The following is a 13,546-nucleotide window of genomic DNA, read 5'->3' as shown; positions in this document are numbered from 1 at the left end:
ATAAGCAGACTTCCCCACACGTCAAACTGTTTTAGAGACAGCTGCAGACTGAAGATATATCTATTATCACTCCAGTTTCATTGTTAACGCATTATGTAATATTCCTCCCTCCTGTTCCTCTGAGTTGCATATTTTCTGTTGGATAGTCGTAGGTTCGCTCTGGGTTGTGATAATTTTCCACGTTATTTGGGTTAGAGGTGTCAGCCGGCTCAGCTGCTGTTGACAGAGTTTGACTTTTGTTTGGGAACGGCTGCCTCAACATGTGCAGGTGCACACAATCTTGTTTAGCTTCAGGGTGATAGCACCATAGCAGTAAGGGAGAGGGGACATACATACGGCGGGGCGAAGCGACATGATCACAGCTGCACATTTGATGTAATAGCTCGGTTTATGAAAGAGGATAATGGAGCGATAGTAGCATTTGTAAAGAATCTCCCTGTCTGCGAGAGTTTCTCTGGAAGTCGGATGTCGTTTCTTGCAATGACGGGTGACAGCCGATGCAGACAGACGGTCGTACAATCAAATCAGCCCACTGTAAGTGGGATGTTTACACATATTTAGGCTAGAAGAAAAGCTCGGACCACAAAACTGCAGAAGGTGCAGGGTTTTTCACAACAGCACACAATGAATACCTCTACTAGTGTTTTTGTTTCGTCCAGTGGTTTTGCCCACATCGAATTGCGACAAAATACTTCTTAGCATCCAAGCAGGAAGTACTTACAGGTGAGGCAGCATCCAAAGGAGTTATTCAGTTAGCAGACGCAGTAACTTCTCACACGAATTACATGAATATGAATATGGCCCACCTGCAAGGGCTTACAAGACACCAGAAAAAAATCATAAAGCCAGAACCAGTGTATACATTTATAAACAACACTATAATTACAAAACGTAAAAACACTGACTGGCTATCAAAAGAAGGCTGACCAGAAATAGTATTAAAAAAGTTGATGTTAACTTTTCTGCTAAATAGGCCCTTGTGTGTCTGTCTTTGCTGTAATCGCCTCTCTCTCTCATTGTAGTAAACATACATCTCTCTGTGATCCACAATCTGTAAAGACCTGTAAGTCCACGGGTCTCCAGTGCAGCTGCACGGTCTGCACCGGTGCTGTGAGCGTGGCGTTCAGGGTTGAGTTGGGACGTGTGGGACCTCGACGCAGACGGACAGACGCTTTGGGAAATGGGACAAAGTCTTGCAGAAGATATGCCTGGAAGGTGTCCTAGAAAGAAGGAGAGGAAAGAAAAGAGAGACAAACTCTTAAAAACCGACCCAAGCGAAGGTTACGGTAACAGTCCGGTAATCTCCCAGTTTATCAGTGATGTAAGTGTTTTACCGCTCGGCCTTGGAGATAATTTCAAGGATCCGGGCTAAGCATCAGTATGTGCAGTAATTTAGTTTAGTAATTTACTTACGTTAACTGGGATCAAGGTTATTGGTCATGTCTTCTATCGTGGGTTTTGCTACTTTACATCCTCGTATGTGGTAGTTGAGGGTTATTTTTTCAAAAGTAATTACCATAAAGTTATTTTTAAGTGAGTTGGATTCCAAAAGGTAAAGCGGCCAAGAATATGTACGTTTTTGTGTTCATGTTGATTGCCGATAGTTAATTCCAACCTGAATTGTGAAACACTAAATTGTTATTATTTACACTATTGTATAAACTCTAGTTTATGCTTTTTTTCTTATCAAATATGTAGAAGTGTCACCTCTTGATGCCTCTGAACAATATTCAAAGTAAAGGAATAGTCCCAAAACTCTCATGTCTGTACAGTAACTATGAAGCTTCAGCCATGAGACAATTAGCTTAGCTTAGCAAAAGGACTGAGGTTGCCAGGCAACAAGTAGAGTGTCCAGGAAGGCACTGTACCCGGCCAAGAAATAGTCCCGCAGGTTAAACCCCAGTGAAACCACATATTGTTGTTGTTTCTTATACAGACTAAACAAATGAAAGTAGCTAGCTATTGAGGTGCTAGTCATATGTTTTTGTTAGCTTAGGACTGAGCCAGGATAGCTGATTCCTCCCGTTTCAAGTCTTTATGCTAAGCTAAGCTAACTGGCTGCTCGCTGTTGCCTTATATTAAACAGTTATGAGAAAGGTCTCGACCTTCTTATGTAACTCTCTATGAAAGGTTTGGATTTTCTGATGTACGAGACCTTATGAAAACATGACCTGTTGGCCCGCGTTGCTCTGCACTTCAAAGAGTCACGATGTTTACGTCCCGGGTTGCAACCATGTTGTATCAGTGCACACATATCAACGGTCTTCACTTTCCTGTGAGCTCCCGTATTTATAGACCACATTCTACAGCTCGTCCCGTATTGTTGTTACTCCCTTATTTCCAGCCGCAGGATGGGATGAAACCTCTGAACTTCCACTGAACTGCATCAATCCACCTTCACACAAGCAACACGGTACGTGTCGAAGGCTGCAGCAACCAGCTAATTTGTTCTGTTAATTCTACTTTAAACATTAGAGCAAACCTGTGTTGACATGACAAAGAACTACCTGTCGCAACACAGACTTGGAGGAACTTCAGGCTTTTTCAAACAACATTAATTATAAGCAAAAAACGTCAACATGTTATGTAATCTTATTGGCCCAGCCGCTCCTTGAAAAATGATTAAATGAGGATCGTTTCCATTTTTAATGATTTTCATGAAGCTTTATCAACAAACGTGAATGAGGCCATAAACATATCTGCAGAGATATTAGTAATACGGGTGCAGAGGTGAATCATCGCGGGCAGCAGCATGTGTTATTGTTTCGGCTGAGACTGCTGTCGGATCAAACCACATTTTTTTTGTGTGTGTTGACAATAGAGGAGAATACAAAATTCCTGGCCCCGACATGGAACAATCACCTTGGCACAACCGTCTGCAGTGAAAGGCCGAGCTAAAACGGACGATGATGGAGCGTATAAAAAGACTTGACACAATGAGTCAAACCCAGAAGTTTATCACTTGGCACTTGTCCTGTCAAAACAACAACCCGGACTCTTGGTGCTGGTGTCCCAGCCCAGGTTGGCCGCAGCTGGCAGCTGGACAGCAGGGAGGCTCTGGACAATCAGCGCTCAGGTCAATCAGCGCTGAACAAACTGGGTTAGGAGTGTTTAGAGAGCTGAAGTCAGGATGTGGTTAGCCTAGCTTAGCATTAAGAGTGGAAACAGGTGGAAACGGCCAGCCTTGCTCCGTCCAAAATTAAAAAACAAACCATGAAAACATAATGCACTTTATGAAAATATATCAGTGTCATGTGGAAATAGTCATGGTGTGTTTAGCCTGGCCTAGCATTAATACTGGAAGCAGGGGGAAAGCATTAGCCTGGTTCATTAAGAAAATCCACCACAATTCTTTTTCTTTTTACACTAAATGTTTATACACAGATTAAACAAGAATACTGGATTAATAAGTGAGATTTAAAGGTATTTGTTGCAGCAGTAAAAGTGTCAGTAAAAAAAAGAATTGCTTAAAAAAAGAAATTGTGATGCTTTGATTATATTTCAGCCGGTCCATGCTGGGTTAAACCTATTGGACAATGTCAACGTGAGTTTGCCCACAAAGAAACATGTTTTTTTTTTGTATTTATTTCAGGCCAACATGTCAGAAACCGAAACTATTTACTGCACATATAGAGTTTCACAAGAACGTTGGCTTTGACAGTCACGATGTGTTTGAAGCAGTTTAAAATGTATTCTAAAGAGCGATGCATGGCTTTGATATTTTACATGCATTAACAAATAAAAAAGATAATGGCATTGATCTCTGATGAAATGTCTTATTTTTTGTGTGATTTGGACACAAAGAAAAGGCTTCACTGCTTCATTCACCATCAGTGTCTATCAACATTGACCGTATGCATCTCTCTGAAGGGATTTTCATCACGTGTTGAGAGGCCGAGCAAGAGAAGAAGAGAGTGACAGAATAAGAGCTTAATCTCCTAGCAATGCCAACAAACACTGTGATAAAAGAGAGCAAAACAAACAGGAACACTCTCAACAACATGTACTACCTTGCCTGCTGCTGTAATTGAGTATCCCCTTTTCTTTATGTATTTTTCCTTGGAATTATCTTTGGAAACCCAGAGCAGATTGATATCTGTCTGTTGGCTCAGCGGAGTGTTTTCTCAGATACTGTAATGTTTATTTTGGTCCAATATATCAGCACTTACTGTCGACAATTATGGCAGTGAGAAAAATATGGGTCAAAATCTTTAAGCTGCATGGGACTCGCCTACCAGTGGCTCATTGTCATTGGACTAAAATAGTTTTAATTCTTTATAAAATGAAACCCGAGAGACAAAGAGTCCACTGCCATGCTAGCAGGTCTTTGAGGCTGAGCCTAGACAAGGTGGTGCTTTGCGCTAAATGCTGCATGCTAACATGTGGTGTAATGTTTACTATTCATTATCTTAGTTTAGCGTATTAGCATGCTAACATGAGCTTATTATGTGCATTAGACACAAAGTATAGCTTAACTTTTTACATTTAACATCAAGGGACCATAAATATCTCTGTGCCAATTTTCACAGCAATCCATGCAATATGTGTTGAGATATTTTACTGAAGGAATAAAAACTCTGACTTGATAATGTCTGACGGTCTACGAAGTTATCAGGATTCATCCTCTGGGGACCTTGAATATCCCTAGTATTAAGCATTTAGACTATTCACTCAGAACCACAAAAGTCCACCTTGAGGTGGTGCTGAAATATAGATCATCAAAGTCATCATCTGGGGACCATGAATGTCTGAACAACCATTTTGCTGCAATTTGTTTCGGGACCAAAATATTGGACTGACTGACCGACGTCGCCATCCCTCGAGCAACGCAGCTCGCATGACTAAAAATAACTGCAACTATGACTCTTAGAAGTTAATTATGCCGTTTAGAAGCTTTGACGGATGTTAAAGTGTACTTCTACGCAGCACACCCGCAGGCTTTCACCCGTCAGACGCTGACGAATGTACGACAGGGTGAATTACTTCATCTGGAATGCTCTCAGACTAACCCCTTTTAGTCACTTCAACTCAAATGCAAATAATTACATCGGGACATAATTCTGGATTGCAGAGTTTAAACAGCCAACTGTTCTTGAAACTTGGTGTACATAATTCTTTGCATTCTGAACATTCCCTCCAAATGTGCATTTGAGCAATGGGTGACAGCCCCCCCCCCCCCCCCCCCCCCCACTCTGTTGAATGAAGCCAGGGAAGAGCAGAAGCATAATAACCGACTCATCCCGACATCCGTGTCTGCCAGCAAAGCATTTTTTAAATATCTCAGGGATAATTCCTGTAATGCTTTTTCGGTATTTGTTGTGCTCCTGGTAGGCAAGGAGGAGGGGGGGGTAGTGCTTGGGTTGGGTTGGACTCGGAGCAGGATTACAGGCAGACAAAGTGCTGAGAGATACCTGCACATTCCCATAATCGGCTCTGTGAGAAGTGTGTCATCGCTGCTTGCCAGATGTGACGACAAATCAAATTCAGCCACAAAGGAGAGTCACTCAAGTTGCCAGTCTTGACTTTCTTTTGCAAAGCTAGACCATTAACCCCCCCACCGACCCGACCCCTGCTCAGGTAAACCTGAGTGACTTATTCAGTCACTGCCAGTAATGAATCCCCTGTGGTCGGGGTTGCTAAAGGGTTTCGTGACATGCTTTGGCACAGCTGGGAGTGTTCGTGGAAAACAGGGCGTGTGGAGGTAGATTCGGGCGTTGGTCAGACGTCGCCCCGCCCAGATGTTCCTCCCAGAGTGCTATTGTTTGACTCCTGAGCTTGAGAATTCCTGTGGAGTCGAGGAGATTCCTCGCTGTGTAATGGGGTATTATGTTAGCGCCCGCTCTATTCAATAGACTTATGAGTTATGCCAAAACCTAAAGTCCAAGGGGAGTTCCTTCGCACAGAGCTGCATAGTTTAGAGGTTAAGTGCCATTGTGTTTGGTCCCGGGCCCGTCGGCATGCTGCTAACCTCCGTGTGAAGGCATCTCCTTATTAGCAACTCTCGTGCAGAACTGGAAGCTTAATAAAGCTGGTTCGTGACGTAAAGGCCGTGTGAAGATTTTTGAAGATAAAAAGAAGCCGAGTCATTGAAACAAACACGCAGCAGTCGTTTTGATAAAGGTGATCTGATAAACTGTGGAGTCAGTGTGTTTTAAAGGGCTGGAGGAAATATGGTAGAATGATAGAGTCAGTGGTGGAAAGTAACTACAATTTGGTAGACTCTTTTATAAAAGGTAGTTTTTCTTTTTGTTATGTAACACAATAGAAATATAATCACATCTCATTGTACTTCTACTCTGCTATATTAGGGAGATATTGTACTTTTATACTCCATTACAGTTGCTTGACAGCTTCAGTTACTTTTCAGATATAATTAAATATATGATGAGCTTATAAAACATGCTTTTTAGTGATTAAACTACCCAGCAGTATGAAAAATACTTTCAATTAGCTCCATTTTGATTATCCATAACATTAAAAAGCTGATTTGGTAACAGTAATCTAACATATAATATGATACAACAATAACAATAACATGCTGCATATTGCGTAATTGCACTTTTGATACTTAAATATACTGAAAATACTTGATAACATTGAGCGTTGAACGTTTGGCTACAAAGACTTAACGTTAGTTGAGGGATCAAATAGAATGTAACGTCTAATTATTCTCTTTTTATTGTCCTCGGATGGACTCTGCAGTCCCGACTGTCTCCTGCAGCGGACAGATCTTAAGTTTGTTTTGTGAGCAATAAGCAGGTCTCGTCTGTAAAATATCACCTCATTATTATTCTGAATGGATTCTGCACGCAGGAGGACACAACGGTTACTTCCACTTAGCCCGAGGCACAGACTCCACCGTGGATTTGTTTGCTAAATGGGCCGGATAGATAAGACTCCTCAACCCATTTGCATTAGATTGTTCTCCGCTGCCAGATCAAGCAGCTCCCTGATGAGTGATGGGAACCAGTTTGAGGCGCACCGATGTTTGAACTGAGCCCAAGAACAACATGTATGACATACATAGTTACAGCTGAGGTATGGCAGCGACAAATCTGATGCAACACATTCACACTGATTTCATTCGGTTTCGTGATGGTAGAAATAACTTAATCATTTAAGTTAAGACGTATTTTCTCATCCTAAACTCACTGGCTGAGCATCGTTAAGGGATTTTTTAAAGAAATGCATCGAAGTCTGTGTTCGCTGGTAATCTTTAGACGTTCACGTCACTTGAAGGATTATCTATAGGTTGAGAAAATATCAATTTTTGACTGATCAAACTGATCATATCACCTCAAATATGCACTTCTCTGAATTTCTACAAAGTTGGCATTTTCATGATACAGGGGTTTCTTTTTTATTTCATTTCTATTTGATGAAATGTAATGAAGGTTGATCTGAGCTGAGATGAAATTAAAGTTTGGTTTCATTTATGGAGAAGAACACATGCAAAGGTGGCTTTAAATAATGGGCTTTATCTGAAATAGTGGTCAGAGGCGCGCCGAGAGGCCAGGGCAGGTAGTTAAGAGGATAACATAAGCGTGACTCAGGCTTTGTTGGATTTCGCTGAGTCACTTCTCAGCCAAAGTTGGATGGTTGAGAGGTGGTAGACATCTTAAAGTACGTTAAAACAGAGCGGATCATTGCAGAGCTGAGAACAAACACCGTGCTGGGCGTGTCTTTGAAGTCTAAGCTGCTGAAAGAAAACCTTCAATCTTCTTTCAGCTGATTTAGAAATCGACTCTGGTTTGGCGAACAGATGAAAGGACAGCAGGTTTATTGCTCTTTGCCTCTTTGTCTTCCACATCAACCCTTTATCTTTTTACATCTGACTCCGTCTTCATCCCCGACCCCCCCCCCCCCCCTCACTCGTTGACTCACTTGTTTCTCTTTCACTTTTTAGTGTTTTATAAAAACACACCTCTTTATGCCACGTCAGTTCTAGATTCTTCCATTCAAGATGGTGAAACACAACAATGATGAAGGAGCTGATCAGTTGTTTTTAAATAGGGGAGTAAAAATGTATTTAATTCTGGCCAAAATTTGGCACCTTGGTGACAAAACATTTCATAGAAATGACAAAACCCACACATGGCACGGACCAATATGGCCATCAAATTACAACGTGTAAAAAAAACAATAAATAAATAGAGCGCGTACATATTTAGAGAAAAAAATAATTAAATAATTACAAATGCAAAGAAAATCTGGGACCACATCAGCGTTGAACTCCCAGCAGCTACTGTGTTGCTGAGCTACGATGGTTTCAGTCGGTGGAAAAACGTCTTGTATACAGAAATGACACAAGGGGACGTGATCCCGTCTCTTATACAGCACGTCTCGTATGACAGACTGTTTGTCTGTATAATGACATTGTGAAATACAACAAGCAGGACTGCCTTTATCTGTATACAGCAGTGATTTTCATTTCCTGTAAGAGAGATTTATCTTAAATCCTTCCAGTTATGTCAAGGTGTGTTTTTTTTTAGGGTCTGACACCTACAGATGAATGTCCCTGATTTCACAGCGCGAGGCCGAGTCCTGTATTCAGCTTATCTCCCTGTATTGTCTCTGGCCTCGGCCCTCCGTCTCATGAAGTGCAACCGAGTCCGGTTGTGAATCTCTCCGGTGTCGTGAAGCCGACGTGAGGTGCGTTTGCCGACCTCGTTGTCTTCCATGGGGCTCCCCACTGGCTTTGAAGAAGGGCCTTTGAAACGCGTCCCCCTCCTGTATGACAAGGTGACGGGGGTTATCTGTCGTCTTTAGGAGGCCGTGCTCTCTCCGTCCCAGGATCTCGCCCGCTGGCGCTGTCTCACCCTCCACTTCTTGAGCAGCAGACGGGTTTTCAATGTCGCCCTGATCCTGCTCCACATCCTGCAGACAAAGACACGAAACAATTAGTCATCGGATCTCTCTGAAGAGTATGTAAAAGGTAAACCTGGGCGGATCACATTTAAACTGCTCAGTATGCCAACACGCTTGGAAGTGGTTTTGTCGCAGATAGATGGGTTTATTTTCCTAATTATTAAAGTGTCAGAAAGTTCAGACATGTGGCGCCACAAACACTGAGAGGTTTGAAACATGATGGTACATGAGTCTGTTATCCACATTACTCTCATGGTTAAGTGATGGATAGTGGTGCACTGGATTCTACACAATCTTGGAGGTTTGAAGGAATCCATTAGTCAGCATGTAGGGAATTCTTTGCTTCAGGGTTAATTTTGTATTTTAATCTGCCAGGTTTCTGCAGACATAACGCGATACTTTCCCCTATGAAGACACAAAGATACTCTGGGCAGGTTGTCTTACCTCTGAATCCTGGACGTGTCGGCTGATGGCTTGTGTTTGCCTTCAGCAGAGTCTGTGGACGTCTCATGCCTGCGAGCACACAGAGAGAGACACACGATAAGGATCACATTTCATGTATTCAACCCGGGACTTCAAGACCCGAAACTTGTTCTCACACGCGGTGGAAAACAACACTCTTGATAGACTCGGGGCGATTTCTAGCGTCGCTCACAGTGAATATGATAAACGTTCGTCTGATTATTGTTATTGCCTGTCTGATAAAATAATAAAATGACATACCTGAGGTTGTTTTCCAGCCGGCAGAAGTTTTTACACGCGGCGTCGTTCTGGCGTAAACACTGGCAGCGAGGTCCGCTGCCGGTTGCCATGGAGTCCGCCGCCGCCGCCGCCGCGCGCCTTTTCCTGGGTGCGTTGCCCAGTCCGTACGAGACCACGCGCCTGCAAAGCAACAATGTTTCTGGTTAAACACGGCAACAATGTTTCATTCCTCACATACGATATGACTAATACGTCATGACGTGAATCCGTCCGTGCCGACTTACTCAGGTGTGTTGACCCAGATGATGTCCAGGTGGCAGAAGTAGACGCACTCGTTGTCCATGAAAGTGGCGCAGGAGCAGCGTTTGGTGCGCACATGGGGCCGCTGCTGGGGGTCCGTGGAGGCGGTGGGAGTCTCCTCAAGCGGCGCAGACAGCGCTGTAATCAAATCATCCTCATCAAAACACTGCAATCCAGCTATTAACCCGACGTTATATATAAGCAGCATGCATAAAGCAGACGCATAATTGCAGATAGATGATTTCAACTAAATAAAAAAAAAAATCAACAATTTAAGTAATTTATCAAATTATTAGTGTATTAAATAAATTTGTCAAAGGAAAATCACACAAAAGTTACCTGTGTAGAGAATCCAGGAGTGCATCACTGACAACACGGAAATCAAAATGTATATATCCATTTCTCCAGGCTCTTCTTCGACAAAACGACTGCTCAGGAAAATGAATAATATTCCGGTATAGTGGAAAAACAACCATCCAGTGTGTCGGTCCTTCGCAGAATGTTTCAGTGATCGTCGTTCAGAGATTCACACGGGAGTTCAGAGACTGTCTGCCTGAGGCTCTGTCAGTGTGGCTCCATGTCTCTTTGACTTTATAGCTACAAGTGCTCTCCTCCCCTCCTCCTCCTCCTCCTCCCTCCTCCTCTCCCTCCTCCTCCTCCTGCAGCGACCTATAGTTGTGTCCTTTGGCTTGTACCCAGACAAAGCTGTTTGTTTGGAGGCGGCCGCTGATAAGGAGCCGCGCAGACCAAGCGGAGGACTTTGAGATGCCATGGTTCCGAGTTGGTGGATGGAGGAGACGCCGGGTGATTGAAGGCGACCTGTTGGACTGTGAGTTCCACCTCTGAGCCAGCAGGTGGCAGTCAAGCAACAGGAATAATGTCTCCGTTTTCTGAAGAGCACTGAAACACTACTGTAAGACTCATGGACATTATTTTATATCACGTTTATTTGAAAGTGTAGATATTAAGAAGTGTTACATGACTTAATTATTACTCAGGTAGAATGGACATTACATATTCTAAAGTAAGTAAGCATTTCATAGTAAAAAGGTTGAATGATTATTAATTACAATGATAAATTGCGGTTTTATGTCACAAACTTTTTAGATATTTTGTTATTTAAAAACAACTTATTTTGCGAGGAAGACAAAACCATATAGAAAAAAATACCTTGATCACAAAAAAATGGAGGAAGGAGGAAAGAAATATAATAATCATAATTACACAGAACAATATGAGGACAGAAACAGAACTATTGTACTAAAAAAAGTACAATAAAGTACTTCACATTAGATATTGCCAGCCATTCTAAAGCAGCGGTCTTGTCATGTATTGAAGTTTGAACTTTGAGAGCCGGTTGTTGAGCCAACGATGTTGCCTGGTAGAAGGGGAGTTTGCCCTTTGCATGATCTCCACTGGAGAGTTGGGATACAAAAATCAGATTAAATGCAGCTCTCTGTCCCTATATTATTATAGGGATAATACTAAGATTGGACACTACACCCAACTGTACATTGTGCTCCACAACTGCTGTTTTGCTTATTGATAAATGATTACCAAAGAAGCACAAGCTAGGCTCCAAAGTGTCTGTTAAGCTAATGGTTTCTCTCCAGCACCGGTTGTGATTTAGGGAAGTGAAGTAGCCTTGGTTTCCACAGTTTATTACAGTGGAAAACGGACCTTATTTGTGTGTGTGTGTGCATGCATGCTAAAAGTGGAAAAGTCTTAGGTGAAGTATCCTGACATGCTGTAGCTCCGAGGCCCCTAATCAGAGGCTGGAGTTAAGAGTTTCCACTGGTCAGGGGAAAAGCTTGAGCTCGGAGCAGAGACAGAGCCATCGGAATCACATTAGAGGCAGGACACTGGAGTTTAGCTAGTTGAATCATTCAGCGGCTCTGATGTTGTGTAACAGATTTGTTCTGAGTTATGGGTCTAGTGGGCTATACTTCATTTCATCTGCCTGTATTACATTTTCTCAGGACTAGCAGATAACAGCCTCTAGGGGTCTCTGTTTGCTTTGTTATAGCTTCCCCTGACAGGTTTTAGTCAGCCCTGTAAGACGATGGGGTCTGTGCAGTTCTCTAGATGGATGAGTCACCTTCTCAATGAGTGGAACAAGGAGGACATCGCTGTAAAGCATTTTGAGATGAGAGAGAAGTTTCCCTCATTGATGGCCAGATTGTTATGTTTGGTCCTGGTTCTCTGCAGAGCTCTTTCTCTCTTCTCGGATGTGATGAAATATCACAAATTTAATCATTTCTGCCTCTCATTTGGAAAATTTCATTGTATAGTGTGATGAAAAGGGTCATTTAAAAAGTCAGTTTATCATAAGAAAGAAGTCATAATATATTATGTCATAAATTTGCCATTTAAAACGTGATTGTGTGGAAAATAGACATAAAAGATTCATAGTACAGTATGTCATATAGGGCATCGTATAGCATGCTGATTTAAAAAAAAAGTAATTGTCATTAAAAATTCATCATATTACCTACTATACCTTTCTATAGCATGTTGAAAAAAAGGCCATAAAAAAGTCATAGTACAGCATTGGGGCAATTGTGGGTTCAATTTCTCGCCCAAGGATACTTGCATGCAGACTGGAGGAGCTGGGAAAAAAGTAATTTGTCCGAGTTTAAAGCCAGATAACAGAAAGATTTTGAGTTGTATGTTTTTACATTTTAAGGTTATTTGTTATCCATTACAACAAACCAGTTTTTAACTGAAAGCGTTGGGATGATATATAAAATAAGACAGGTTTAAAAGACGTTCACTTAAAGAGATAAAAAAAAAAAAATGTGCCCGTCAAGCTAGCTAGCTTGCTAAGCTAGCTAGCTCGACCACCTGGGCTGTCTTTGACTTACGTGTTCTCTGTTTCCTCCTTGTCTTCTGTTTCCTCCTTGTCTTCTGTTTCCTCCTTGTCGGTTGATGTTGATGAAATTCAGAAATTCGCAAGTTGAAATCGACGAACGCGCAACGAACGGGGTTTTTGAACGCAAGTTTGAAACGGTTGTTTGTTGTTTTTGAGAGCTCACATTCATTCATGACATGCACTCCAGTGTGGCGTACCAGGGGCAGGGATCGAACCCGCAGGTGTCGACGAGTCAACGTTGGCTGCCGGCGTCCTGAACCACTGGACCATCCCCGGCACCCATTAATGCAAATGACGAAATAAGTAAATAAAACCAAACAAGGATGACAACATGAGAAGAAGGGAAAGGACGTGAGAATGCTGGAAGTACGAGTCCCATTAGAAATGTAAAGCCATGGATATTTTAAACTGTGTGACAAACTGTGGTGTTTCTTCCCTAAACTAAGTAGTTTTATTGCCTCCCATTAAAGTGTTTCTATGGTAGATAGCAGGTAGTTCAGCTGGAGGAGAAACTGCTTCACTGTCCCAAGGTTGTGGGTTGAATTCCCTCCTTTGCTCTTTGTGGTTGCCTGTTTCATTAAGGTGGCTCTGTGAGAAGAATAATTGATTCTCAGCTTCCTGATTTGAACATTAGCTGAGTGGCTTAAGTGCCTGACCCGTAACTGAAACGTTGCTGGTTTGAATCCAGCTTTAGACATTTGTTGCACTTTTTCTTTAAAAAATGAAGTCCCTTTAAAGGATTGTTAAAGTTAAATTAAACATTTGAAAAAAAAATTGTTTAGTATGTAGAAAGTCCTAAAGTCT

The 13,546-nt window shown here is 42.1% G+C and overlaps 1 protein-coding gene across 1 annotated transcript; it reads right to left on the bottom strand.

Annotated features, from left to right (window-relative positions):
- Positions 1-8,023: 8,023 nt before the first annotated feature.
- On the bottom strand, positions 8,024-10,410 carry edn1 (endothelin 1). Its single transcript, XM_084032544.1, has 5 exons — positions 10,210-10,410; positions 9,855-10,008; positions 9,592-9,750; positions 9,313-9,381; positions 8,024-8,877 (listed from the first exon to the last, which is right to left on the bottom strand). Exons 1-5 carry the CDS (start codon positions 10,268-10,270, stop codon positions 8,766-8,768), a joined length of 555 nt encoding a protein of 184 aa, XP_083888670.1. The 5' UTR covers positions 10,271-10,410; the 3' UTR covers positions 8,024-8,765.
- Between the last annotated feature and the right edge of the window lie 3,136 nt (positions 10,411-13,546).

This window comes from Eutrigla gurnardus, assembly GCF_963514095.1.
Source record: "Eutrigla gurnardus genome assembly, chromosome: 17".
In the NCBI taxonomy this organism is placed as follows: domain Eukaryota; kingdom Metazoa; phylum Chordata; class Actinopteri; order Perciformes; family Triglidae; genus Eutrigla; species Eutrigla gurnardus.
Note: the sequence above shows the minus strand (reverse complement) of the source record. Positions and strands in the feature narration are given on the sequence as shown.

What these genes read in the sequence shown, in the direction of transcription:
- edn1 (XM_084032544.1), bottom strand. Translation starts at nt 10,270, where the DNA reads ATGGATATATACATTTTGATTTCCGTGTTGTCAGTGATGCACTCCTGG. An exon ending in CGGCTGGAAAACAACCTCAG is followed by an intron (nt 9,382 to 9,591) that starts GTATGTCATTTT and finishes GTGTGCTCGCAG; the next exon opens with GCATGAGACGTCCACAGACT. An exon ending in GACACGTCCAGGATTCAGAG is followed by an intron (nt 8,878 to 9,312) that starts GTAAGACAACCT and finishes CTTTGTCTGCAG; the next exon opens with GATGTGGAGCAGGATCAGGG.